This window comes from Crinia signifera, chromosome 5 (genome assembly GCF_055691185.1).
Source record: "Crinia signifera chromosome 5, ASM5569118v1, whole genome shotgun sequence".
Lineage (NCBI taxonomy): Eukaryota > Metazoa > Chordata > Amphibia > Anura > Myobatrachidae > Crinia > Crinia signifera.
This window is the reverse complement of record NC_139221.1, coordinates 332,317,035-332,343,986: the sequence shown is the minus strand read 5'-3', so window position 1 is coordinate 332,343,986 and position 26,952 is coordinate 332,317,035. Positions and strand designations below refer to the sequence as shown.

General features: G+C 52.3%; 1 protein-coding gene across 1 annotated transcript in view; it reads right to left on the bottom strand.

The window, feature by feature from the left end:
• LOC146005650 (alanine aminotransferase 2-like) overlaps nt 1-26,952 on the bottom strand; it is a 79,097-nt gene that overhangs the window by 18,823 nt on the left and 33,322 nt on the right. Inside the window, exons 6-7 of the mRNA XM_083145041.1 lie at nt 13,410-13,489; nt 11,522-11,658 (exon numbers count right to left, since the gene is read on the bottom strand). Of these exons, the coding sequence (XP_083001167.1) occupies nt 11,522-11,658; nt 13,410-13,489 (217 nt within the window). The remainder of the gene's footprint in view (nt 1-11,521; nt 11,659-13,409; nt 13,490-26,952) is intronic.

Here is a 26,952-nt window from a genome sequence, read left to right as displayed (position 1 = left end):
AGGGGTCCTCTCACCCCCAGCCTCGGTATATGCAGATCGCAGCCCGCACCTCATGGGAGGAAGCAGAGGGATTATAGTGACATATATATAACCTGCCCATCTGCAGACACACAGAGGGGTCCTCTCACCCCCAGCCTCGGTATATGCAGATCGCAGCCCGCACCTCATGGGAGGAAACAGGGGGATTATAGAGACTTATATGTAACCTGCCCATCTGCAGACACACAGAGGGGTCCTCGCACCCCCAGCCTCGGTATATGCAGATCGCAGCCCGCACCTCATGGGAGGAAGCAGAGAGATTATAGTGATTTATATATAACCTGCCCATCTGCAGACACACAGAGGGGTCCTCGCACCCCCAGCCTCGGTATATGCAGATCGCAGCCCGCACCTCATGGGAGGAAGCAGAGGGATTATAGAGACTTATATATAACCTGCCCATCTGCAGACACACAGAGGGGTCCTCGTACCCCCAGCCTCGGTATATGCAGATCGCAGCCCGCACCTCATGGGAGGAAGCAGAGAGATTATAGAGACTGATATATAACCTGCCCATCTGCAGACACATAGAGGGGTCCTCGAACCCCCAGCCTCGGTATATGCAGATCGCAGCCCGCACCTCATGGGAGGAAGCAGAGAGATTATAGAGACTTATATATAACCTGCCCATCTGCAGAAACACAGAGGGGTCCTCGTACCCCCAGCCTCGGTATATGCAGATCGCAGCCCGCACCTCATGGGAGGAAGCAGAGGGATTATAGAGACTTATATATAACCTGCCCATCTGCAGACACACAGAGGAGGACTCACACCCCCAGCCTCGGTATATGCAGATCGCAGCCCGCACCTCATGGGAGGAAGCAGAGAGATTATAGAGACTTATATATAACCTGCCCATCTGCAGACACACAGAGGGTTCCGCTCACCCCCAGCCTCGGTATATGCAGATCGCAGCCCGCACCTCATGGGAGGAAGCAGAGAGATTATAGTGACTTATATATAACCTGCCCATCTGCAGACACACAGAGGGGTCCTCGCACCCCCAGCCTCGGTATATGCAGATCGCAGCCCGCACCTCATGGGAGGAAACAGAGAGATTATAGAGATTTATATATAACCTGCCCATCTGCAGACACACAGAGGGGTCCTCTCACCCCCAGCCTCGGTATATGCAGATCGCAGCCCGCACCTCATGGGAGGAAACAGAGAGATTATAGAGACTTATATATAACCTGCCCATCTGCAGACACACAGAGGGGTCCTCTCACCCCCAGCCTCGGTATATGCAGATCGCAGCCCGCACCTCATGGGAGGAAGCAGAGGGATTATAGTGACTTATATATAACCTGCCTATCTGCAGACACACAGAGGGGTCCTCGTACCCCCAGCCTCGGTATAAGCAGATCGCAGCCCGCACCTCATGGGAGGAAGCAGAGAGATTATAGAGACTTATATATAACCTGCCCATCTGCAGACACACAGAGGGGTCCTCGTACCCCCAGCCTCGGTATATGCAGATCGCAGCCCGCACCTCATGGGAGGAAGCAGAGAGATTATAGTGACTTATATGTAACCTGCCCATCTGCAGACACACAGAGGGGTCCTCGCAACCCCAGCCTCGGTATATGCAGATCGCAGCCCCCACCTCATGGGAGGAAGCAGAGAGATTATAGAGACTTATATATAACCTGCCCATCTGCAGACACACGGAGGGGTCCTCGTACCCCCAGCCTCGGTATATGCAGATCGCAGCCCGCACCTCATGGGAGGAAGCAGAGGGATTATAGTGAGTTATATATAACCTGCCCATCTGCAGACACACAGAGGGGTCCTCGCACCCCCATCCTCGGTATATGCAGATCGCAGCCCGCACCTCATGGGAGGAAGCAGAGGGATTATAGTGACTTATATATAACCTGCCCATCTGCAGACACAAGGAGGGGTCCTCGTACCCCCAGCCTCGGTATATGCAGATCGCAGCCCGCACCTCATGGGAGGAAACAGAGAGATTATAGAGACTTATATATAACCTGCCCATCTGCAGACACACGGAGGGGTCCTCGTACCCCCAGCCTCGGTATCTGCAGATCGCAGCCCGCACCTCATGGGAGGAAGCAGAGGGATTATAGTGAGTTATATATAACCTGCCCATCTGCAGACACACAGAGGGGTCCTCGCACCCCCATCCTCGGTATATGCAGATCGCAGCCCGCACCTCATGGGAGGAAGCAGAGGGATTATAGTGACTTATATATAACCTGCCCATCTGCAGACACACGGAGGGGTCCTCGTACCCCCAGCCTCGGTATATGCAGATCGCAGCCCGCACCTCATGGGAGGAAACAGAGAGATTATAGAGACTGATATATAACCTGCCCATCTGCAGACACACAGAGGGGTCCTCGAACCCCCAGCCTCGGTATAAGCAGATCGCAGCCCGCACCTCATGGGAGGAAGCAGAGAGATTATAGTGACTTATATATAACCTGCCCATCTGCAGACACACAGAGGGGTCCTCTCACCCCCAGCCTCGGTATATGCAGATCGCAGCCCGCACCTCATGGGAGGAAACAGGGGGATTATAGAGACTTATATATAACCTGCCCATCTGCAGACACACAGAGGGGTCCTCGTACCCCCAGCCTCGGTATAAGCAGATCGCAGCCCGCACCTCATGGGAGGAAGCAGAGAGATTATAGTGACTTATATATAACCTGCCCATCTGCAGACACACAGATGGGTCCTCGCACCCCCAGCCTCGGTATATGCAGATCGCAGCCCGCACCTCATGGGAGGAAGCAGAGAGATTATAGAGACTTATATATAACCTGCCCATCTGCAGACACACAGAGGGGTCCTCGTACCCCCAGCCTCGGTATATGCAGATCGCAGCCCGTACCTCATGGGAGGAAACAGAGAGATTATAGTGACATATATATAACCTGCCCATCTGCAGACACACGGAGGGGTCCTCGTACCCCCAGCCTCGGTATATGCAGATCGCAGCCCGCACCTCATGGGAGGAAGCAGAGGGATTATAGTGAGTTATATATAACCTGCCCATCTGCAGACACACAGAGGGGTCCTCTCACCCCCAGCCTCGGTATATGCAGATCGCAGCCCGCACCTTATGGGAGGAAGCAGAGAGATTATAGTGACTTATATATAACCTTCCCATCTGCAGACACACAGAGGGGTCCTCTCACCCCCAGCCTCGGTATATGCAGATCGCAGCCCGCACCTCATGGGAGGAAACAGGGGGATTATAGAGACTTATATGTAACCTGCCCATCTGCAGACACACAGAGGGGTCCTCGCACCCCCAGCCTCGGTATATGCAGATCGCAGCCCGCACCTCATGGGAGGAAGCAGAGAGATTATAGTGACTTATATATAACCTGCCCATCTGCAGACACACAGAGGGGTCCTCGCACCCCCAGCCTCGGTATATGCAGATCGCAGCCCGCACCTCATGGGAGGAAGCAGAGGGATTATAGAGACTTATATATAACCTGCCCATCTGCAGACACACAGAGGGGTCCTCGTACCCCCAGCCTCGGTATATGCAGATCGCAGCCCGCACCTCATGGGAGGAAGCAGAGAGATTATAGAGACTGATATATAACCTGCCCATCTGCAGACACACAGAGGGGTCCTCGAACCCCCAGCCTCGGTATATGCAGATCGCAGCCCGCACCTCATGGGAGGAAGCAGAGAGATTATAGAGACTTATATATAACCTGCCCATCTGCAGAAACACAGAGGGGTCCTCGTACCCCCAGCCTCGGTATATGCAGATCGCAGCCCGCACCTCATGGGAGGAAGCAGAGGGATTATAGAGACTTATATATAACCTGCCCATCTGCAGACACACAGAGGGGTCCGCTCACCCCCAGCCTCGGTATATGCAGATCGCAGCCCGCACCTCATGGGAGGAAGCAGAGAGATTATAGTGACTTATATATAACCTGCCCATCTGCAGACACACAGAGGGGTCCTCGCACCCCCAGCCTCGGTATATGCAGATCGCAGCCCGCACCTCATGGGAGGAAACAGAGAGATTATAGAGACTTATATATAACCTGCCCATCTGCAGACACACAGAGGGGTCCTCTCACCCCCAGCCTCGGTATATGCAGATCGCAGCCCGCACCTCATGGGAGGAAACAGAGAGATTATAGAGACTTATATATAACCTGCCCATCTGCAGACACACAGAGGGGTCCTCTCACCCCCAGCCTCGGTATATGCAGATCGCAGCCCGCACCTCATGGGAGGAAGCAGAGGGATTATAGTGACTTATATATAACCTGCCTATCTGCAGACACACAGAGGGGTCCTCGTACCCCCAGCCTCGGTATAAGCAGATCGCAGCCCGCACCTCATGGGAGGAAGCAGAGAGATTATAGAGACTTATATATAACCTGCCCATCTGCAGACACACAGAGGGGTCCTCGTACCCCCAGCCTCGGTATATGCAGATCGCAGCCCGCACCTCATGGGAGGAAGCAGAGAGATTATAGTGACTTATATGTAACCTGCCCATCTGCAGACACACAGAGGGGTCCTCGCACCCCCAGCCTCGGTATATGCAGATCGCAGCCCCCACCTCATGGGAGGAAGCAGAGAGATTATAGAGACTTATATATAACCTGCCCATCTGCAGACACACGGAGGGGTCCTCGTACCCCCAGCCTCGGTATATGCAGATCGCAGCCCGCACCTCATGGGAGGAAGCAGAGGGATTATAGTGAGTTATATATAACCTGCCCATCTGCAGACACACAGAGGGGTCCTCGCACCCCCAGCCTCGGTATATGCAGATCGCAGCCCGCACCTCATGGGAGGAAGCAGAGGGATTATAGAGACTTATATATAACCTGCCCATCTGCAGACACACAGAGGGGTCCTCGTACCCCCAGCCTCGGTATATGCAGATCGCAGCCCGCACCTCATGGGAGGAAGCAGAGAGATTATAGAGACTGATATATAACCTGCCCATCTGCAGACACACAGAGGGGTCCTCGAACCCCCAGCCTCGGTATATGCAGATCGCAGCCCGCACCTCATGGGAGGAAGCAGAGAGATTATAGAGACTTATATATAACCTGCCCATCTGCAGAAACACAGAGGGGTCCTCGTACCCCCAGCCTCGGTATATGCAGATCGCAGCCCGCACCTCATGGGAGGAAGCAGAGGGATTATAGAGACTTATATATAACCTGCCCATCTGCAGACACACAGAGGGGTCCGCTCACCCCCAGCCTCGGTATATGCAGATCGCAGCCCGCACCTCATGGGAGGAAGCAGAGAGATTATAGTGACTTATATATAACCTGCCCATCTGCAGACACACAGAGGGGTCCTCGCACCCCCAGCCTCGGTATATGCAGATCGCAGCCCGCACCTCATGGGAGGAAACAGAGAGATTATAGAGACTTATATATAACCTGCCCATCTGCAGACACACAGAGGGGTCCTCTCACCCCCAGCCTCGGTATATGCAGATCGCAGCCCGCACCTCATGGGAGGAAACAGAGAGATTATAGAGACTTATATATAACCTGCCCATCTGCAGACACACAGAGGGGTCCTCTCACCCCCAGCCTCGGTATATGCAGATCGCAGCCCGCACCTCATGGGAGGAAGCAGAGGGATTATAGTGACTTATATATAACCTGCCTATCTGCAGACACACAGAGGGGTCCTCGTACCCCCAGCCTCGGTATAAGCAGATCGCAGCCCGCACCTCATGGGAGGAAGCAGAGAGATTATAGAGACTTATATATAACCTGCCCATCTGCAGACACACAGAGGGGTCCTCGTACCCCCAGCCTCGGTATATGCAGATCGCAGCCCGCACCTCATGGGAGGAAGCAGAGAGATTATAGTGACTTATATGTAACCTGCCCATCTGCAGACACACAGAGGGGTCCTCGCACCCCCAGCCTCGGTATATGCAGATCGCAGCCCCCACCTCATGGGAGGAAGCAGAGAGATTATAGAGACTTATATATAACCTGCCCATCTGCAGACACACGGAGGGGTCCTCGTACCCCCAGCCTCGGTATATGCAGATCGCAGCCCGCACCTCATGGGAGGAAGCAGAGGGATTATAGTGAGTTATATATAACCTGCCCATCTGCAGACACACAGAGGGGTCCTCGCACCCCCAGCCTCGGTATATGCAGATCGCAGCCCGCACCTCATGGGAGGAAGCAGAGGGATTATAGTGACTTATATATAACCTGCCCATCTGCAGACACACGGAGGGGTCCTCGTACCCCCAGCCTCGGTATATGCAGATCGCAGCCCGCACCTCATGGGAGGAAACAGAGAGATTATAGAGACTTATATATAACCTGCCCATCTGCAGACACACGGAGGGTCCTCGTACCCCCAGCCTCGGTATATGCAGATCGCAGCCCGCACCTCATGGGAGGAAGCAGAGGGATTATAGTGAGTTATATATAACCTGCCCATCTGCAGACACACAGAGGGGTCCTCGCACCCCCATCCTCGGTATATGCAGATCGCAGCCCGCACCTCATGGGAGGAAGCAGAGGGATTATAGTGACTTATATATAACCTGCCCATCTGCAGACACACGGAGGGGTCCTCGTACCCCCAGCCTCGGTATATGCAGATCGCAGCCCGCACCTCATGGGAGGAAACAGAGAGATTATAGAGACTGATATATAGAGACAGGATTATATGCATTTGCATATTTGCATATGCATTTGCATATTTTGCCCATTCTCACAGGTTATTGCATATTTTACCTAAAATCTAGTGATGGTGCATATTTTAGGCCCCGCTCCCTTTCCACCCGCGAGTCACAGCACTGCTTTGCCCTGCTGCTGCTGGCCAGGTAGTGGTAGAGTGTGCAGGCTGGGGCAATATGTGCGCAGTGTGGGGAACCTTGGATGTACGCTATGTCTGACACTGCTCTAGGCTGCCAATCCATGTTGATAAAAGTCAGTCGGGCGGATGCCATTATGAAGCTCCTGAACTTTTGCCTTCCCATGGCCTGGGACTTTACACCAAGAGACAGACTTCTGCAGCAGAGGAGGCGGGCAGAAGGGTTGTGACATCACGCGGCGTGGAGAAAATGCCGTGTCACAGTGAGTATGCGGCGCAGGGAAGAAGCCTTCCACTGCGCCGCCCTCACACGCTATGCTGACATTTGATCCATCGGCACTGGAGATGAGGGTCCGTGTAGTTGATGCAAGAAGAGCCTAGGATGCTGCAGTCAGCTGTAACAGCCAGGAAGAAAAAAAATCCCGTGCACAGCACTAGACATCTGCAGATGCTGTGGGACTATTTTTGAGGTTTATTTGCAACTAATTTTATGCTGATTTTTTAATAAATAAGTTAAAAATTACTTTTTTTTATTATTTAATGTAGCATATTTTAACACTTTTCATGCATATTTTAAGTATTTTTCAGGCATATTTGCATGCATATTTCAAGCTTTTTATGTTGCATATAATCCTGTCTCTACTGATATATAACCTGCCCATCTGCAGACACACAGAGGGGTCCTCTCACCCCCAGCCTCGGTATATGCAGATCGCAGCCCGCACCTCATGGGAGGAAACAGGGGGATTATAGAGACTTATATATAACCTGCCCATCTGCAGACACACAGAGGGGTCCTCGCACCCCCATCCTCGGTATATGCAGATCGCAGCCCGCACCTCATGGGAGGAAGCAGAGGGATTATAGTGACTTATATATAACCTGCCCATCTGCAGACACACGGAGGGGTCCTCGTACCCCCAGCCTCGGTATATGCAGATCGCAGCCCGCACCTCATGGGAGGAAACAGAGAGATTATAGAGACTGATATATAACCTGCCCATCTGCAGACACACAGAGGGGTCCTCGAACCCCCAGCCTCGGTATAAGCAGATCGCAGCCCGCACCTCATGGGAGGAAGCAGAGAGATTATAGTGACTTATATATAACCTGCCCATCTGCAGACACACAGAGGGGTCCTCTCACCCCCAGCCTCGGTATATGCAGATCGCAGCCCGCACCTCATGGGAGGAAACAGGGGGATTATAGAGACTTATATATAACCTGCCCATCTGCAGACACACAGAGGGGTCCTCGTACCCCCAGCCTCGGTATAAGCAGATCGCAGCCCGCACCTCATGGGCGGAAGCAGAGAGATTATAGTGACTTATATATAACCTGCCCATCTGCAGACACACAGATGGGTCCTCGCACCCCCAGCCTCGGTATATGCAGATCGCAGCCCGCACCTCATGGGAGGAAGCAGAGAGATTATAGAGACTTATATATAACCTGCCCATCTGCAGACACACAGAGGGGTCCTCGTACCCCCAGCCTCGGTATATGCAGATCGCAGCCCGCACCTCATGGGAGGAAACAGAGAGATTATAGTGACATATATATAACCTGCCCATCTGCAGACACACGGAGGGGTCCTCGTACCCCCAGCCTCGGTATATGCAGATCGCAGCCCGCACCTCATGGGAGGAAGCAGAGGGATTATAGTGAGTTATATATAACCTGCCCATCTGCAGACACACAGAGGGGTCCTCGCACCCCCATCCTCGGTATATGCAGATCGCAGCCCGCACCTCATGGGAGGAAGCAGAGGGATTATAGTGACATATATAACCTGCCCATCTGCAGACACACGGAGGGGTCCTCGTACCCCCAGCCTCGGTATATGCAGATCGCAGCCCGCACCTCATGGGAGGACCAGAGAGATTATAGAGACTGATATATAACCTGCCCATCTGCAGACACACAGAGGGGTCCTCGCACCCCCAGCCTCGGTATATGCAGATCGCAGCCCGCACCTCATGGGAGGAAACAGAGAGATTATAGAGACTTATATATAACCTGCCCTTCTGCAGACACACAGAGGGGTCCTCGCACCCCCAGCCTCGGTATATGCAGATCGCAGCCCCCACCTCATGGGAGGAAGCAGAGAGATTATAGTGACATATATATAACCTGCCCATCTGCAGACACACAGAGGGGTCCTCGCACCCCCAGCCTCGGTATATGCAGATCGCAGCCCGCACCTCATGGGAGGAAGCAGAGGGATTATAGTGACTTATATATAACCTGCCCATCTGCAGACACACAGAGGGGTCCTCGCACCCCCAGCCTCGGTATAAGCAGATCGCAGCCCGCACCTCATGGGAGGAAGCAGAGAGATTATAGTGACTTATATATAACCTGCCCATCTGCAGACACACAGAGGGGTCCTCTCACCCCCAGCCTCGGTATATGCAGATCGCAGCCCGCACCTCATGGGAGGAAGCAGAGGGATTATAGTGACTTATATCTAACCTGCCCATCTGCAGACACACAGAGGGGTCCTCGTACCCCCAGCCTCGGTATAAGCAGATCGCAGCCCGCACCTCATGGGAGGAAGCAGAGGGATTATAGTGACTTATATATAACCTGCCCATCTGCAGACACACAGAGGGGTCCTCGCACCCCCAGCCTCGGTATATGCAGATCGCAGCCCGCACCTCATGGGAGGAAGCAGAGGGATTATAGTGATTTATATATAACCTGCCCATCTGCAGACACACAGAGGGGTCCTCGCACCCCCAGCCTCGGTATATGCAGATCGCAGCCCGCACCTTATGGGAGGAAGCAGAGAGATTATAGTGACTTATATATAACCTGCCCATCTGCAGACACACAGAGGGGTCCTCGTACCCCCAGCCTCAGTATATGCAGATCGCAGCCCGCACCTCATGGGAGGAAGCAGAGGGATTATAGTGACTTATATATAACCTGCCCATCTGCAGACACACAGAGGGGTCCTCGTACCCCCAGCCTCGGTATATGCAGATCGCAGCCCGCACCTCATGGGAGGAAGCAGAGGGATTATAGTGACTTATATATAACCTGCCCATCTGCAGACACACAGAGGGGTCCTCGTACCCCCAGCCTCGGTATATGCAGATCGCAGCCCGCACCTCATGGGAGGAAGCAGAGGGATTATAGTGACTTATATATAACCTGCCCATCTACAGACACACAGAGGGGTCCTCGTACCCCCAGCCTCGGTATATGCAGATCGCAGCCCGCACCTCATGGGAGGAAGCAGAGGGATTATAGTGACTTATATATAACCTGCCCATCTACAGACACACAGAGGGGTCCTCGCACCCCCAGCCTCGGTATATGCAGATCGCAGCCCGCACCTCATGGGAGGAAGCAGAGAGATTATAGTGACTTATATATAACCTGCCCATCTGCAGACACACAGAGGGGTCCTCGTACCCCCAGCCTCGGTATATGCAGATCGCAGCCCGCACCTCATGGGAGGAATCAGAGAGATTATAGAGACTTATATATAACCTGCCCATCTGCAGACACACAGAGGGGTCCTCTCACCCCCAGCCTCGGTATATGCAGATCGCAGCCCGCACCTCATGGGAGGAAGCAGAGGGATTATAGAGACTTATATATAACCTGCCCATCTGCAGACACACAGAGGGGTCCTCGCACCCCCAGCCTCGGTATATGCAGATCGCAGCCCCCACCTCATGGGAGGAAGCAGAGAGATTATAGTGACTTATATATAACCTGCCCATCTGCAGACACACAGAGGGGTCCTCGCAGTGATCAGCATGGCGGAGGCAAGAGACGTGGTGCACAGGAAGGGGCTGCCTACCATGTCACAGTGTATGAGGACACGTCTATGTGTGCACTGTGCTCAGCATGGCAGAGACCAGAGGCACGGTGCACATGAAGGGGCTGCCTACCATGTCACAGTGTATGAGGACACGTCTATATGTGCACTGTGCTCAGCATGGCAGAGACCAGAGGCACGGTGCACAGGAAGGGGCTGCCTACCGTGTCACAGTGTGTGAGGACACGTCTATGTGTGCACTGTGCTCAGCATGGCAGAGACCAGAGGCACGGTGCACAGGAAGGGGCTGCCTACCATGTCACAGTGTATGAGGACACGTCTATGTGTGCACTGTGCTCAGCATGGCAGAGACCAGAGGCACGGTGCACAGGAAGGGGCTGCCTACCGTGTCACAGTGTGTGAGGACACGTCTATGTGTGCACTGTGCTCAGCATGGCAGAGACCAGAGGCACGGTGCACATGAAGGGGCTGCCTACCATGTCACAGTGTATGAGGACACGTCTATATGTGCACAGTGCTCAGCATGGCGGAGACCAGAGACACTGTGCACAGGAAGGGGCTGCCTACCGTGTCACAGTGTATGAGGACACGTCTATATGTGCACAGTGCTGGCCTCTTGTACTGGAATGAATGAGATATCGGTAACTCCAGCATGATCACCCATCACTAACCCACAGAATCCTGAGGTGGGAGAGGCAGGCGGGCGGTTGTCCCTTGGGCACAGGCTACAGCACCCATCCACCATTAGCCACAATGCTAATACGTCTCCGGTCAGACAGATACAAATGACTCCATCAGTAAGCAGTAGATCAGCCATTACCGTCTGTCCCATCCCCAGGACACCGCCAGACCCGCAATACTCACTCTGCGCTGATCCCCTTGGAGATGGAATTGAAGGACACAAGTTGGACCCTGTCTGAGTAACGAGGGCCCATTTCATAGAGAACTTTCTTAAAGGAATGAAAAGCGGCTCCTGGTCCAAAGACGTTCTCTTGGTAAACCTGAAGGGAAGAGAGATATCAGGGAGATTACAGAGCGGTCTGTGGTCCTGACGGGAAGAGAGATATCGGGGAGATTACAGAGCGGTTTGTGGTCGTGACGGGAAGAGAGATATCGGGGAGATTACACAGCGGTCTGTGGACCTGAGGGAAGAGAGATATCGGGGAGATTACACAGCGGTCTGTGGTCCTGAGGGGAAGAGTGATATCGGGGAGATTACACAGAGGTCTGTGGTCCTGAAGGGAAGAGAGATATCGGGGAGATTACACAGCGGTCTGTGGTCCTGAGGGGAAGAGAGATATCGGGGAGATTACACAGCGGTCTGTGGTCCTGACGGGAAGAGAGATATCGGGGAGATTACACAGCGGTCTGTGGACCTGAGGGAAGAGAGATATCGTGGAGATTACAGAGCGGTCTGTGGTCCTGAGGGGAAGAGAGATATCGGGAGATTACACAGAGGTCTGTGGTCCTGACGGGAAGAGAGATATCGGGGAGATTACAGAGCGGTCTGTGGTCCTGAGGGGAAGAGAGATATCGGGAGATTACACAGAGGTCTGTGGTCCTGACGGGAAGAGAGATATCGGGGAGATTACAGAGCGGTCTGTGGTCCTGAGGGGAAGAGAGATATCGGGGAGATTACACAGCGGTCTGTGGTCCTGACGGGAAGAGAGATATCGGGGAGATTACAGAGCGGTCTGTGGTCCTGAGGGGAAGAGAGATATCGGGGAGATTACAGAGCGGTCTGTGGTCCTGAGGGGAAGAGAGATATCGGGGAGATTACACAGCGGTCTGTGGTCCTGACGGGAAGAGAGATATCGGGGAGATTACAGAGCGGTCTGTGGACCTGAGGGGAAGAGAGATATCGGGGAGATTACAGAGCGGTCTGTGGTCATGAAGGGAAGAGAGATATCGGGGAGATTACAGAGCGGTCTGTGGACCTGAGGGGAAGAGAGATATCGGGGAGATTACAGAGCGGTCTGTGGTCCTGAGGGGAAGAGAGATATCGGGGAGATTACAGAGTGGTCTGTGGTCCTGAGGGGAAGAGAGATATCGGGGAGATTACAGAGCTGTCTGTGGACCTGAGGGGAAGAGAGATTTCGGGGATATTACACAGTGGTCTCAGGACCTGAGGGGAAGAGAGATATCGGGGAGATTACAGAGCGGTCTGTGGTCCTGATGGGAAGAGAGATATCGGGGAGATTACAGAGCGGTCTGTGGACCTGATGGGAAGAGAGATATCGGGGAGATTACAGCAGGTTATCAGTATGTATCTATCAGAGGGTAAATGTATAGGGTGATGCAGTGGTTGCTCCAAAGGTCGGGCACAGTTCAATATTAATAGGAGAGACACACCCACTGCCATGGAGTCAGTTAGAAATGGCAGTTGGTGGCAGTGGGTGTGGCTCCCCTATTTGATCATTGAACTGTTCTTCAGATCTCTAGACAGGTCAGTTTACCCCCTTTCACATCACAGCTGAAACCCGGGTTACTGTCGGTTTATAGTTGCTGTGTGAAAGCACCAAATCTTATAACCCACTTTGAACAACAAGGCAATTCGATCTGGGTTAAAAGAAGGGTTAAACCCAGGTCACCCTCTGTATATGGGTGACCCGGGTTTATTGTGAAAGTGGCCAATGTGAAATCGGTATAAAGGAGATGTGGCACAGCAGTGTTACACAGTGGGCAGTATGAATGCCACCGCCATTGTGTGCACGTGGATGGGTTACATATCAGAGTAATAATCAGATTGTACCTCATCAGCAATGAGCAGCAAGTTCTCATCAGCAGCCAATCGTATCACCTCCTCCATATTATTCCTGCTGAGTACATGTCCTGTGAACAGAGGAAGCAGCCATGTTATCAGGTTACCAGGATACAATGCTACAAGCTTGGCTAGTGTCAGAGGGTGGACTGGCCTCAGCAGTCATAGCGCAGGGCATGCTGGGAATGGCAGACGCTATGTCAGTGGTGGAGGGAGGAGAGGCCTCAGCAGTCATAGCGCAGGGCATGCTGGGAATGGCAGACGCTATGTCAGTGGTGGAGGGAGGAGTGGCCTCAGCAGTCATAGCGCAGGGCATGCTGGGAATGGCAGACGCTATGTCAGTGGTGGAGGGAGGAGAGGCCTCAGCAGTCATAGCGCAGGGCATGCTGGGAATGGCAGAGGCTATGTCAGTGGTGGAGGGAGGAGTGGCCTCAGCAGTCATAGCGCAGGGCATGCTGGGAATGGCAGACGCTATGTCAGTGGTGGAGGGCGGACTGGCCTCAGCAGTCATAGTGCAGGGCATGCTGGGAATGGCAGATGCTGGGTCAGTGGTGGAGGGCGGACTGGCCTCAGCAGTCATAGCGCAGGGCATGCTGGGAATGGCAGATGCTGGGTCACTGGTGGAGGGAGGAGTGGCTGCTGCAAGCAGAGTGCAGGGCATGCTGGGAATGGCAGATGCTGGGTCAGTGGTGGAGGGAGGAGTGGCTGCTGCGGGCAGAGTGCAGGGCATGCTGGGAATGGAAGATGCTATGTCAGTGGTGGAGGGAGGAGTGGCTGCTGCGGGCAGAGTGCAGGGCATGCTGGGAATGGCAGATGCTATGTCAGTGGTGGAGGGAGGAGTGGCTGCTGCGGGCAGAGTGCAGGGCATGCTGGGAATGGCAGATGCTATGTCAGTGGTCGAGGGAGGAGTGGCCTCAGCAGTCATAGCGCAGGGCATGCTGGGAATGGCGGACGCTATGTCAGTCGTGGAGGGAGGAGTGGCTGCTGCGGGCAGAGTGCAGGGCATGCTGGGAATGGCAGATGCTGGGTCAGTGGTGGAGGGAGGAGTGGCTGCTGCGGGCAGAGTGCAGGGCATGCTGGGAATGGCAGATGCTGGGTCAGTGGTGGAGGGAGGAGTGGCTGCTGCGGGCAGAGTGCAGGGCATGCTGGGAATGGCAGATGCTATGTCAGTGGTGGAGGGAGGAGTGGCTGCTGCGGGCAGAGTGCAGGGCATGCTGGGAATGGCAGATGCTGGGTCAGTGGTGGAGGGAGGAGTGGCTGCTGCGGGCAGAGTGCAGGGCATGCTGGGAATGGCAGATGCTATGTCAGTGGTGGAGGGAGGAGTGGCTGCTGCGGGCAGAGTGCAGGGCATGCTGGGAATGGCAGATGCTGGGTCAGTGGTGGAGGGAGGAGTGGCTGCTGCGGGCAGAGCGCAGGGCATGCTGGGAATGGCAAATGCTGGGTCAGTGGTGGAGGGAGGAGTGGCTGCTGCGGGCAGAGTGCAGGGCATGCTGGGAATGGCAAATGCTGGGTCAGTGGTGGAGGGAGGAGTGGCTGCTGCGGGCAGAGTGCAGGGCATGCTGGGAATGGCAGATGCTATGTCAGTGGTGGAGGGAGGAGTGGCTGCTGCGGGCAGAGTGCAGGGCATGCTGGGAATGGCAGATGCTGGGTCAGTGGTGGAGGGAGGAGTGGCTGCTGCGGGCAGAGCGCAGGGCATGCTGGGAATGGCAAATGCTGGGTCAGTGGTGGAGGGAGGAGTGGCTGCTGCGGGCAGAGTGCAGGGCATGCTGGGAATGGCAAATGCTGGGTCAGTGGTGGAGGGAGGAGTGGCTGCTGCGGGCAGAGTGCAGGGCATGCTGGGAATGGCAAATGCTGGGTCAGTGGTGGAGGGAGGAGTGGCTGCTGCGGGCAGAGTGCAGGGCATGCTGGGAATGGCAGATGCTATGTCAGTGGTGGAGGGAGGAGTGGCTGCTGCGGGCAGAGTGCAGGGCATGCTGGGAATGGCAGATGCTGGGTCAGTGGTGGAGGGAGGAGTGGCTGCTGCGGGCAGAGCGCAGGGCATGCTGGGAATGGCAGATGCTATGTCAGTGGTGGAGGGAGGAGTGGCTGCTGCGGGCAGAGCGCAGGGCATGCTGGGAATGGCAGATGCTGGGTCAGTGATGGAGGGAGGAGTGGCTGCTGCGGGCAGAGCGCAGGGCATGCTGGGAATGGCAGATGCTATGTCAGTGGTGGAGGGAGGAGTGGCTGCTGCGGGCAGAGTGCAGGGCATGCTGGGAATGGCAGATGCTGGGTCAGTGGTGGAGGGAGGAGTGGCTGCTGCGGGCAGAGTGCAGGGCATGCTGGGAATGGCAGATGCTATGTCAGTGGTGGAGGGAGGAGTGGCTGCTGCGGGCAGAGTGCAGGGCATGCTGGGAATGGCAGATGCTGGGTCAGTGGTGGAGGGAGGAGTGGCTGCTGCGGGCAGAGTGCAGGGCATGCTGGGAATGGCAGATGCTATGTCAGTGGTGGAGGGAGGAGTGGCTGCTGCGGGCAGAGTGCAGGGCATGCTGGGAATGGCAGATGCTGGGTCAGTGGTGGAGGGAGGAGTGGCTGCTGCGGGCAGAGCGCAGGGCATGCTGGGAATGGCAGATGCTGGGTCAGTGGTGGAGGGAGGAGTGGCTGCTGCGGGCAGAGCGCAGGGCATGCTGGGAATGGCAGATGCTATGTCAGTGGTGGAGGGAGGAGTGGCTGCTGCGGGCAGAGTGCAGGGCATGCTGGGAATGGCAGATGCTGGGTCAGTGGTGGAGGGAGGAGTGGCTGCTGCGGGCAGAGCGCAGGGCATGCTGGGAATGGCAGATGCTATGTCAGTGGTGGAGGGAGGAGTGGCTGCTGCGGGCAGAGCGCAGGGCATGCTGGGAATGGCAGATGCTGGGTCAGTGGTGGAGGGAGGAGTGGCTGCTGCGGGCAGAGCGCAGGGCATGCTGGGAATGGCAGATGCTATGTCAGTGGTGGAGGGAGGAGTGGCTGCTGCGGGCAGAGCGCAGGGCATGCTGGGAATGGCAGATGCTATGTCAGTGGTGGAGGGAGGAGTGGCTGCTGCGGGCAGAGCGCAGGGCATGCTGGGAATGGCAGATGCTATGTCAGTGGTGGAGGGAGGAGTGGCTGCTGCGGGCAGAGCGCAGGGCATGCTGGGAATGGCAGATGCTGGGTCAGTGGTGGAGGGAGGAGTGGCTGCTGCGGGCAGAGTGCAGGGCATGCTGCGAATGGCAGATGCTATGTCAGTGGTGGAGGGAGGAGTGGCTGCTGCGGGCAGAGTGCAGGGCATGCTGGGAATGGCAGATGCTGGGTCAGTGGTGGAGGGAGGAGTGGCTGCTTTGGGCAGAGCGCAGGGCATGCTGGGAATGGCAGATGCTATGTCAGTGGTGGAGGGAGGAGTGGCTGCTGCGAGGAGAGTGCAGGGCATGCTGGGAATGGCAGATGCTGGGTCAGTGGTGGAGGGAGGAGTGGCCTCAGCAGTCATAGTGCAGGGCATGCTGGGAATGGCAGATGCTATGTCAGTGGTGGAGGGAGGAGTGGCTGCTGCGGGGAGAGTGCAGGGCATGCTGGGAATGGCAGATGCTGGGTCAGTGGTGGAGGGAGGAGTGGCTGCTGCGGGCAGAGTGCAAGGCATGCTGGGAATGGCAGACGCTATGTCACTCGTGGAGGGAGGAGTGGCTGCTGCGGGCAGAGTGCAGGGCATGCTGGGAATGGCAGATGCTATGTTAGTGGTGGAGGGAGGAGTGGCTGCTGCGGGCAGAGTGCAGGGCATGCTGGGAATGGCAGATGCTATGTCAGTGGTGGAGGGAGGAGTGGCTGCTGCGGGCAGAGTGCAGGGCATGCTGGGAATGGCAGATGCTGGGTCAGTGGTGGAGGGAGGAGTGGCTGCTGCAGGTAGAGTGCAAGGCATGCTGGAAATGGCAGATGCTATGTCAGTGGTGGAGGGAGGAGTGGCTGCTGTGGGCAGAGTGCAGGGCATGCTGGGAATGGCGGATGCTGCAGTAAATGCGGGCTTAACGCGGCTTACATTTCCTCACCAAGTCCCTGGAGCTGAATTATTGATTATGTAGCATATATACAAAATGGTTGTGGGCTGAGACTATCGGCCACAAAGGAGCCATCCCTTATGGAGCTGAGCTTGGTATACACAGATAAAATGGAAGGAAAGCATAAATATACACATTGTAAAGTACAAAAAAAAAACAGTGGAATTACAAAAATGAATTGCTAGTGAGCAGGATCCAAACCCTAGGCACAAACAGTACTGTAACAAACCGCACAGCCACAATGTATAGTACTGTAACAAACCGCACAGCCACAATGTATAGTACTGTAACAAACCGCACAGCCACAATGTATAGTACTGTAACAAACCGCACAGCCACAATGTATAGTACTGTAACAAACCCACAATGTATAGTACTGTAACAAACCGCACAGCCACAATGTATAGTACTGTAACAAACCGCACAGCCACAATGTATAGTACTGTAACAAACCGCACAGCCACAATGTATAGTACTGTAACAAACCGCACAGCAACAATGTATAGTACTGTAACAAACCGCACAGCAACAATGTATAGTACTGTAACAAACCGCACAGCCACAATGTATAGTACTGTAACAAACCGCACAGCCACAATGTATAGTACTGTAACAAACCGCACAGCAACAATGTATAGTACTGTATACTAAATCTCCATGATCTCATTCACACCTAATGCAGTTGAGCTCACTGAGGGCTTTACGAGCATCTCCTCAGCAAAAAAAAAAAAATACCACCATCCAATGCAGCTTGGTGGTATACATATGGAGCCACGCCCATCTAGCCTGCCTATGGTGTTTGTCCTACCAGCTCGCCACAGCGTGCCTATTCACGCCAATAAGTCGCACAGTTCGGTGTTTGGCCATGGTGTTACCGGGTGAGTGCAGTACCAGCGATCATCCACCAGATGTCATTTTTTCAAATCACCACTGTGCATGTGTCTAATGCAAATCTATAGTGAAAGAATCCACATTGCGCGTGCATGAAGTGTCCAATGAAATGCACCGTAGCGCAATACTCTACTGTACAGTATGTTAGACTTTTCTCAGTGAAAATACCATTGCATAGACATGCATCTGATTTGTATCAGGCAGGGCTGCCACTAGAAATTGTAGGGCCCGATATTGATTTCTAGGTGCCCCCCCTTCTCCCCTCCCCCTATGGGCTATAGGAACTGCAGGACGCTATGTTTATGATATAATGGGGGAAATTTACCAATATGAAAAACCTAGTTTTTCGTATTGGTATTTCCCCTACGGCTGCATACGACTGTTTCAGTGTTCCGGAGGGGAAATTACAAAGCAGTCATATACGACTGCTTTGTAACCCTCCGATGGTGTAACCATTCGTATTAGCGGCCGTATATACGGCTGCTAATACAAATTATTTCTAGCAGTCTGCACGGATCAGTCAGATCCGTGCAGGCTGCAGTGTGTAAAAAAAAAAAAAAAATAGAAAAAAAAAAAAAAAAAAAAAAAAAATCGGCGTGGGGTCCCCCCCACAGCTGTAACCAGCACCAGGCTGACAGAGCCTGGAGCCGGTAATTAAAAACCAGGGAACCCAACAAATAGGGGTTCCCTGATTTTTAACAACCAGCCCCAGGCTCCTGCTCTGGGGCTGGTTCCCAAAATACGGGGGACAAAATGACTGGGGTCCCCCGTATTTTAAGAACCAGCCCCAGGCAAAACCAGCCAGCAGGGTAATGCCACAGCCGGGGGGGAGACTTTTTATGCAAGTCCCCCCGGCCAAAGCATTCATCCCTACCGACCAGTCAGCCTGGCCAGGGGCCCTGGGGGAGTGGGGACCCCCCCACTAAAGGGGTCTCCCCCCTCCAGGACTTACCTGACCAGGCTGAAGCATGGTACTGTCCCCGATGCCCCTGGGCGGTGGGCATCGGGCTGATTATGGTGTAAAAAAAAAAAAAAGATAAAACTATTGTTTTTTACTGTGGCACTACAAGTGCCAGCAAGCCTCCCCAGCAAGTTGGGACTTGGAGAACCACAAGTACCAGCCTGCTGGGCATTAAAGGGCCCGCTGGCACTTGTAGTTCCACAGTTAAAAAAATAGTACACAAAACACACTGACACACATTTTAAATAAAAGTTTAATACACACATCACAAACACACTGATACTTACCTATCTTGATCCCGTCGGTAGGTCGCTGGCTCCAGTGTCGGCGGCTCCAGTGTCGGCGGCTCCAGTGTCGGCATCCTGTCTGAAGAAAATCCATGTTGGACCTGTGGAAGTAAATCCTACTCACCAGGTCCTCCATGGATGGTCTGTCTTCTCTCTTCTTTTCCAAGACTTATTTCTTTATGTTGTTTCTTCTGTCTTCTTCTTTCTTCTTCTGTACGCTGCCGGCAGCTCCCTGGACTTTCAGAGCTGGAGAGATGTTGCCTCCTCGACGTCTGGACTAAGAATGAATTCTAGCCAATCAGGAGCCGACTTTACTGGCTCCTGATTGGCCGCTAGTACATTTCTAGTACATTTACACCGATTCCAGGAAAGCCCCTCCCTCTATATAAAACACTTACAGTAATTGGTTAATACTTCACAATATAGGGATCGTCTGGTTGCTATACTGATGGATTGCGCTGATTCATTTTCTCATTTGATCCCACAAATAGTTTACAGTACAGTCCTGTACACCCAATTGAAGACACAGCTGGTTTATGCTGGTTAAATGCATGTGAATGTAAGTGAAGGGCTGATAACAGCATTCAGTCGGTCCGGGTGTGGTATAATTACCCGACAGTCATTACTCAGACGTCAGAATCCCGACTGCACAGCATGGGGAGCGCAATGAAGCCCCTTGCGGGCATGGTGGCGAGCTGGGCTCACCACCTATTTTATTCTCCCTCTATGGGGGTTGTGGACCCCCACGAGGGAGCAGTCGGGATTCCGACATCGGAGTAATGACTGTCGGGGAGCCGTCCGGCACCCGTCGGTCTGGCTAGGGGAAAGCTCTATAGAGAACACACGAGTACTGCACCGTACGTTTAGGAGTTCAGTATTACAGGATGCTGTGGATCAGACGTATTGAGACGCTCAAATATTTATGGACATAAGTTTTTTTTTGTGCATAGTTATATTAAATATACAAGAAAAGAAAGGGGTGTTGAGCTGCGCTTGGTATAACTTTGTAAAAAGTGAGGTAATGAAACTTGTAAAGTTGGGTGAAAAAAATGAGGGATTGGTTGATCTAGTACAAAAAGATTTAATGTCTAAAATACATATAGCCAGAATACATTGATAATTCTCTAAAATCACATAAAATTCATATCTCACCAACCAAACTGGGGAAAATGTATGGCCCGGAGAGTCCCAAGAGTCCTGTATAGGGCTGAGATGTAAATCGTCCTGTATGGAGCTGCAATGATATGCCCAATTGGAGCAGTAGGAAGGGAGGACCAGATGTAAGAATAAGGAGCGGCTTAAGTTGACACGGATTGCCGACTCCCTCCGCTGGATGAACTGGAGCGGGATGGGTTCTCTACCTCTACCTTACTGTAGGAATTTGTAATCCAAATGGAACCAGTGGAGGTGGTATTACCGGACTGGGATCTGTGCGTGGCCCAAGGGGACCCCCAGGTCCTGGTGAGGCGTGATGGTTGTCTCCGATGTAGCACAGGGTTGCCGACCCTCCCGGAATTTGCGGGAGTCTCCCGAAAATCGGGTCCTTCCTCCCGGCCCCCGGAAGGGTGGGCAACCCTCCCGGAATCAGGGGGACCCCCACTGAGCCCCCCGATCGCAGCATTTATATGCCGCAATCCGCGGGTCTCAGGGGAGGGGGCGGAGCTAAAACGGCACAATCGTGACGTTTTAGCCCCGCCCCCTCCATGGATAACTGATATCTCGGCCATTTGCCCTAGTGGGGGCGGGGCTTAATGACGTCATAGTTAAGCCCCGCCCCCCAAACGCGTAATGCAATATTCCTCTCCGGGCTTCTCCCGGAGAGGATTTTTTCATAGTCGGCAACCCTGATGTAGCAGATGGTGGGGAGGACTTGAAGATGTTAATAAGGAGCGGCCTAGGATGGCACAAATAACCGACTCCCTCCGCTGGATGGAATAGAGCGGGATACAGTCCTCGACCTCAACCTTGCTGCTAGGACTTGGTGGTCCAATTGGACAAAGGGTGGTAAGTGTGTGCACAAATAAGCACTTCCGGGTTCTTTAGGGGTACCAGTTTGGTATTCTGGAAGGAGATAGAGACCTGAGTCCTGACCGGTTTCGCTGCTCCAGGCAGCTTTGTCAGAGGATAACAGGTTTAAAACATGGCTGGCTATTTATTTCCTGTTACATGGGTCATGTGACCAACTTGATTAGATCAACCAATCTATTTTCTAAACAAATAGGGCGCTAAAGTAGGAGGCAAGTTACTATAAATTCATACACAATAGCATACAATAATAAGATATACACTAAAACATAGTTTGTTAATTGTAAAGTGCTTAGATTATGATCGCTAGCTTGTGCAATCAATTTTGTTAGTGTGGTAGTCATGGTGACTGAGATGACCTTATCGAATGTGCATTTCAATTGGAGGAACAACCTATTAGTTTCCAGGTCATTCTGCCCTGATGGTATGTGGGCTGTGAGGGCGGAAGTACCTGTGGTGCGACCTGTAAGGGCGTCCCCTCTATGCTTTAATGGCGCGGGGGGAGGATTGCATGTCAGAGCTTGTTGTCCCTCCCTAAAAACGGAATGGAATCATTCGTCAGACTGCATTTGAGTCTACAAGCATAGGTCTACACCATTAGGTCGACTTGCATTATGTCGACCTGACTGAAGGCCGACATGGATTAGGTCGACAGGGTCATAAGGTCGACAGGTGTTAGGTCGACAGTGAAAAAAGCCGACGTTTTTTTTTTTTTTTATAAGCGTCGACACAGTCAACATAGCACCGCGTCCCCTCGCAAGGCTTGCTGCGCTCGCCATGCTACGGGCACGGTGCCTCGCTACGCTCGGCACACTATTGTGGTATGTGGGCTGTGAGGGAGGAAGTACCTGTGGTGCGACCTGTAAGGGCGTCCCCTCTATGCTTTAATGGCGGGGGGGAGGATTGCATGTCAGAGCTTGTCCATTAGAGTTGTTTTGTATGGGTACAGAAAAATGACATATAATGGTATTGACTTCAATTTAATAGAGATATTTTATATCATTTAGTTTCTAAAACAATATAATGATATTTTGAGATGTCCATATCTCATACTTAGGCCAGAGACGTGAAAGGGCTGACCTCTAGTGGTTGGAAACTAGAGTACACTTTACATGCCTCATTTGGGCCGGACTACAAAGTTGGTACTTATACAGAGGGAGAAGGAGGATATAGTAGGATGCAGTACAAGAATCAAGATCAGAAAGATGTATTCATGAAATAAAAACCGAAAATGCAAGAAAAAAGGAATAAATAATCATAAATGAATAATAAAAAGTGAAACATGGAACTATTATAACAAAGAAAATTTATAAAGATAAGAATGAATGGAGGAAGGACATATATCATGATAGTTCATAGTTCTTAGAGAGAATGCATATATGGTAGTTTCCCACAATCCGATTTTTATTGCAGGCTACGCACTATGCTGAAAGAATGGGCGCATATACACACATATTATAATGGGTGGGATGATGTTTTGCAGATGGTACACACAGATGGTATATAATGATGATTTATAGTTCTTAGAGGAGTGAATGGAAGGAGAATGTATATATGGCAAATCTCCCACAATCCGATTTTTTTGCAGGCTGCGCACTGCACCAAAAGAGTGGGCGCATATATACACACATGTTACAATGGGTGGGGTGGTGTTTTACGGATGGTGCACACAGATAGTATATATACACACACACATTATAGTGGGTGGAATGATATTTTTTTTTTTTTTTTACAGATGGTGGAGTTCGGACATACATGGTGATGGAATGGGAATATACATTCTAAATGACTGAGTTAAGTTCCACCATCTCATTGAGGCCCTCTGGGTGGATAGAGTTCAGCAGGTGCATCCAAAAAACTTCTTGTTTGCACAATCTGCTGAACCTATCCCCCCCTCTGTTGGTGTTTTTAATATGTTCCACCCCTATCAGTTCCAAGCTTTGGGGATCGGCGTTGTGCTTCTCGAAGAAATGTCTAGAGACACTATGTGAAATTAAACTCTTTTTAATATTATGACGGTGCTTTAAGAACCTGATACGGAGTTTCCTAGTTGTGCGGCCCACGTATTTGAGCCCGCATTCACAGGACAAAACATAGATTGTATAAGTGGTGTTGCAATTTATAAAATTCCTAATAGGGTGTGTTTTGGTATCCACCATAATTTGTGTGGTTTTGGCATTTTTTATATGCGAGCATGTGATGCATCTGGAACTCCCGCATCTATAGAACCCTGCTAGTTGGGAAGGGAGCCAGGTCATGAGAGGTGAGGGGGTGGTGTCACGGCAGAAGGGCTGGATGGAGTCGTGTGGTGCACAGAAGCTGGAGACGGACCAGGGCGAGTAGGATTGAAACGTGCAGGTTTAATAACTGGTTTCATAAATAATAAGTTCACTTAAATACTTCTTTAAGTGGCAAAAGAATAAATCAATAAGTCCAGCACAATATACTGCCAGTGGTAATTCTGGAACCAGTCTTTAGGTGAGCCAGAGTACATAGAAGAAGATGCAGGAAGAGGTTGATTTGATGATGGAAGAAATGGATCCGGAAGACTGGAAGAGGATGGAATGGATGGATGATGAAGAAAGGGAATCCTGGAACAAGCAGGAGCCAGCACTAGATAGCGCTTGCAGCATTGGTGTCAGGAGAAAACCTTCCTTGGATAAGGTGCAGGGAGCAAGGCACCAGAGTCAGGAGAGAGAACCAGGATCCAGGAGTCAGCTCGGAGATGTGAACGACTCAGAAGACTCATTGCACTGACACGGATCAGCCTGGGCAGCTCCACTATATCCCCAGGGAGTGGCTGCCATTGGCTGTCCGTGCAGGATGAGGAGGAACTCTCTACTCTGGCCCAATCCGCTACCTGCCCTTACTCAAGATGGCGCCGCCGGCCTCCCGGCGCCGCAATCGTCAAGGACGCTGCTACCTGATGCTCCGTCGCTGCCGCCTCTACCCAGCGCTGCCCCCACCTGCCCGCCTCAGAGTGGAGCCTGCACACGCTAGCCGGCGGCGGGCGCGGACGGGTGAGTACTGTACCCGCCGCGCTCCGTCGCGGCTGCGTGTGACAGTACCCCCCCTTTTCAGGGTGGCCCCAGGACGCCTATGGGCCTTGTGAGGATTTCGCTGCAGAAATTGCTTAATCAGCTTTGGAGCATGCAAATCAACGGAGTCCACCCAAGAGTTCTCTTCAGGACCAAAACCGACCCACTCCACCAGATACTGAGTACGAGCATTGCGGTGACGAGAGTCTATGATACGTCTTACCTCGAATTCGATCCCACTCTCGGAGTTAATCTTGGGTGGTTTGGGAACCTTCTTCTGATAAGAGTTCAATCTTAAAGGCTTGAGGAGGGACACATGAAAGGAATTCGAGATCCTTAGGGAAGGAGGAAGTTGAAGTCTATAAGCGACTGGATTAATGACTTGGGTGATGGCATATGGCCCAATGTACCGGGGAGCCAGTTTCATAGAAGGTAGACGGAGGCGTATATGACGGGTAGATAGCCATACCCGATCCCCGAGTTTTAATCTGGGCGCTGCTCTTCTTTTCCTGTCCGCCATTCTCTTGTATCGAGCAGAAGATTTAAGGAGAGCGGTGTGGACATCCGACCAAATCTTCGCAAAGCGTTGGAGGGAAGTGGTCGCTGCAGGAACTTCAGAAGAGGGTAATTCTGAGAAGTCTGGAGATCGTGGGTGTTTACCAAATATGGTAAAGAAGGGCGTGGTTCCGGAGGAAGAGTGATAGGAGTTGTTATGCATAAATTCTGCCCACGGGAGGAGATCTACCCAGTCATCTTGAGAGGACGAGATGAACAATCGAATAAAGGCCTCCAAGTCCTGATTCACCCGTTCCGTCTGGCCGTTGGTCTGGGGATGAAAGGCAGTAGAAAACTTGAGGTTAACCTTTACCGTGGCACAGAGAGCTCTCCAGAATTTCGCCACGAACTGTACTCCGCGATCAGACACAATTTCTTTGGGCAGACCATGTAATTTAAAAATGGTGGAAATGAATAGCTGAGCCAGTACTGGAGCAGAGGGAAGACCTTTTAGTGGGACGAAATGGACCATTTTTGAGAATCGGTCAACCACTACCCAGATTGCTGTATGACCTTTGGAAGGAGGCAACTCGCAAATGAAGTCCATAGATAGATGAGTCCATGGTTCTGTGGGAATGGCCAGAGGACGGAGAGGACCAACAGGAGTTGTTCTGGGCACCTTATGCTGAGCACATTTTACACAAGACGCGATGAAGTTGGTGACGTCGTGACGAATGGTTGGCCACCAATAAGAACGTGACAGGAACATCAAGGTCTTCTGTATTCCTGCGTGACCTGCGAAACGGGAGGAATGTGCCCATGATAATATTTTTTTTCGCAGTTCGAGAGGAACAAACGTCTTGCCTGGAGGAGGAATTGGCTGTACGGACACTTGAGCAAAAACCACTGGATCAAGGATTGGACGAGGAAGAATCTCTATATCAGAAGTCGTTTCAAAGGAACGGGATAGGGCGTCAGCTTTAATATTAGTGGTGCCAGGTCGAAATTTAATTTGAAAATTAAAACGTTCGAAAAACATAGCCCATCGGGCTTGACGAGCAGTGAGGCATTGAACTTGTTTGAGAAAGGACAAATTCTTGTGATCTGAATACACGGTGATCTTATGCCGCGCACCCTCCAGAAGGTATCGCCACTCCTCTAACGCCGTTTTGACAGCAAGTAACTCTTGTTCCCCAATGGGGTAATTCTTCTCTGCCGGAAGGAATTTTTTGGAGAGGAAAGCACAAGGATGTAATTCTTGATCCTCTCCTTTTTGTGACAAGATGGCCCCAATACCTTCCGAGGATGCGTCCACCTCGAGGATGAAGGGCTTGTCGAGATCTGGTTGGAGGAGAATGGGTGCCGTCATAAACGCCCTCTTTAACTGTTGGAAGGCTGAGAATGCTTCTGGCGGCCATTGACTTGGATCAACTCCTTTGTGGGTAAGAGCTGTGAGGGGAGCAGCGATGGTAGAGAAGTTCCGGATGAATCGCCGGTAATAATTTGAGAATCCTAAAAATCTCTGAATTCCCTTGAGTGTCGTGGGAGGTGCCCAGTCTTGGATCGCTCTCACCTTCTCTGGATCCATCTCGATACCAGTAGCAGAGAGAATGTGGCCTAAGAATGGAATGGAGGTGACTTCAAAAACGCATTTTTCCAACTTACAGAATAGTTGATTTTGACGAAGACGTCGTAGCACCTCGGACACGGTCTGTCTGTGATGTTGAAGATTGGAGGAGAAGATGAGTATATCGTCTAGATAGACTACAATGGAATGGTACAGCAAGTCCCGGAAGA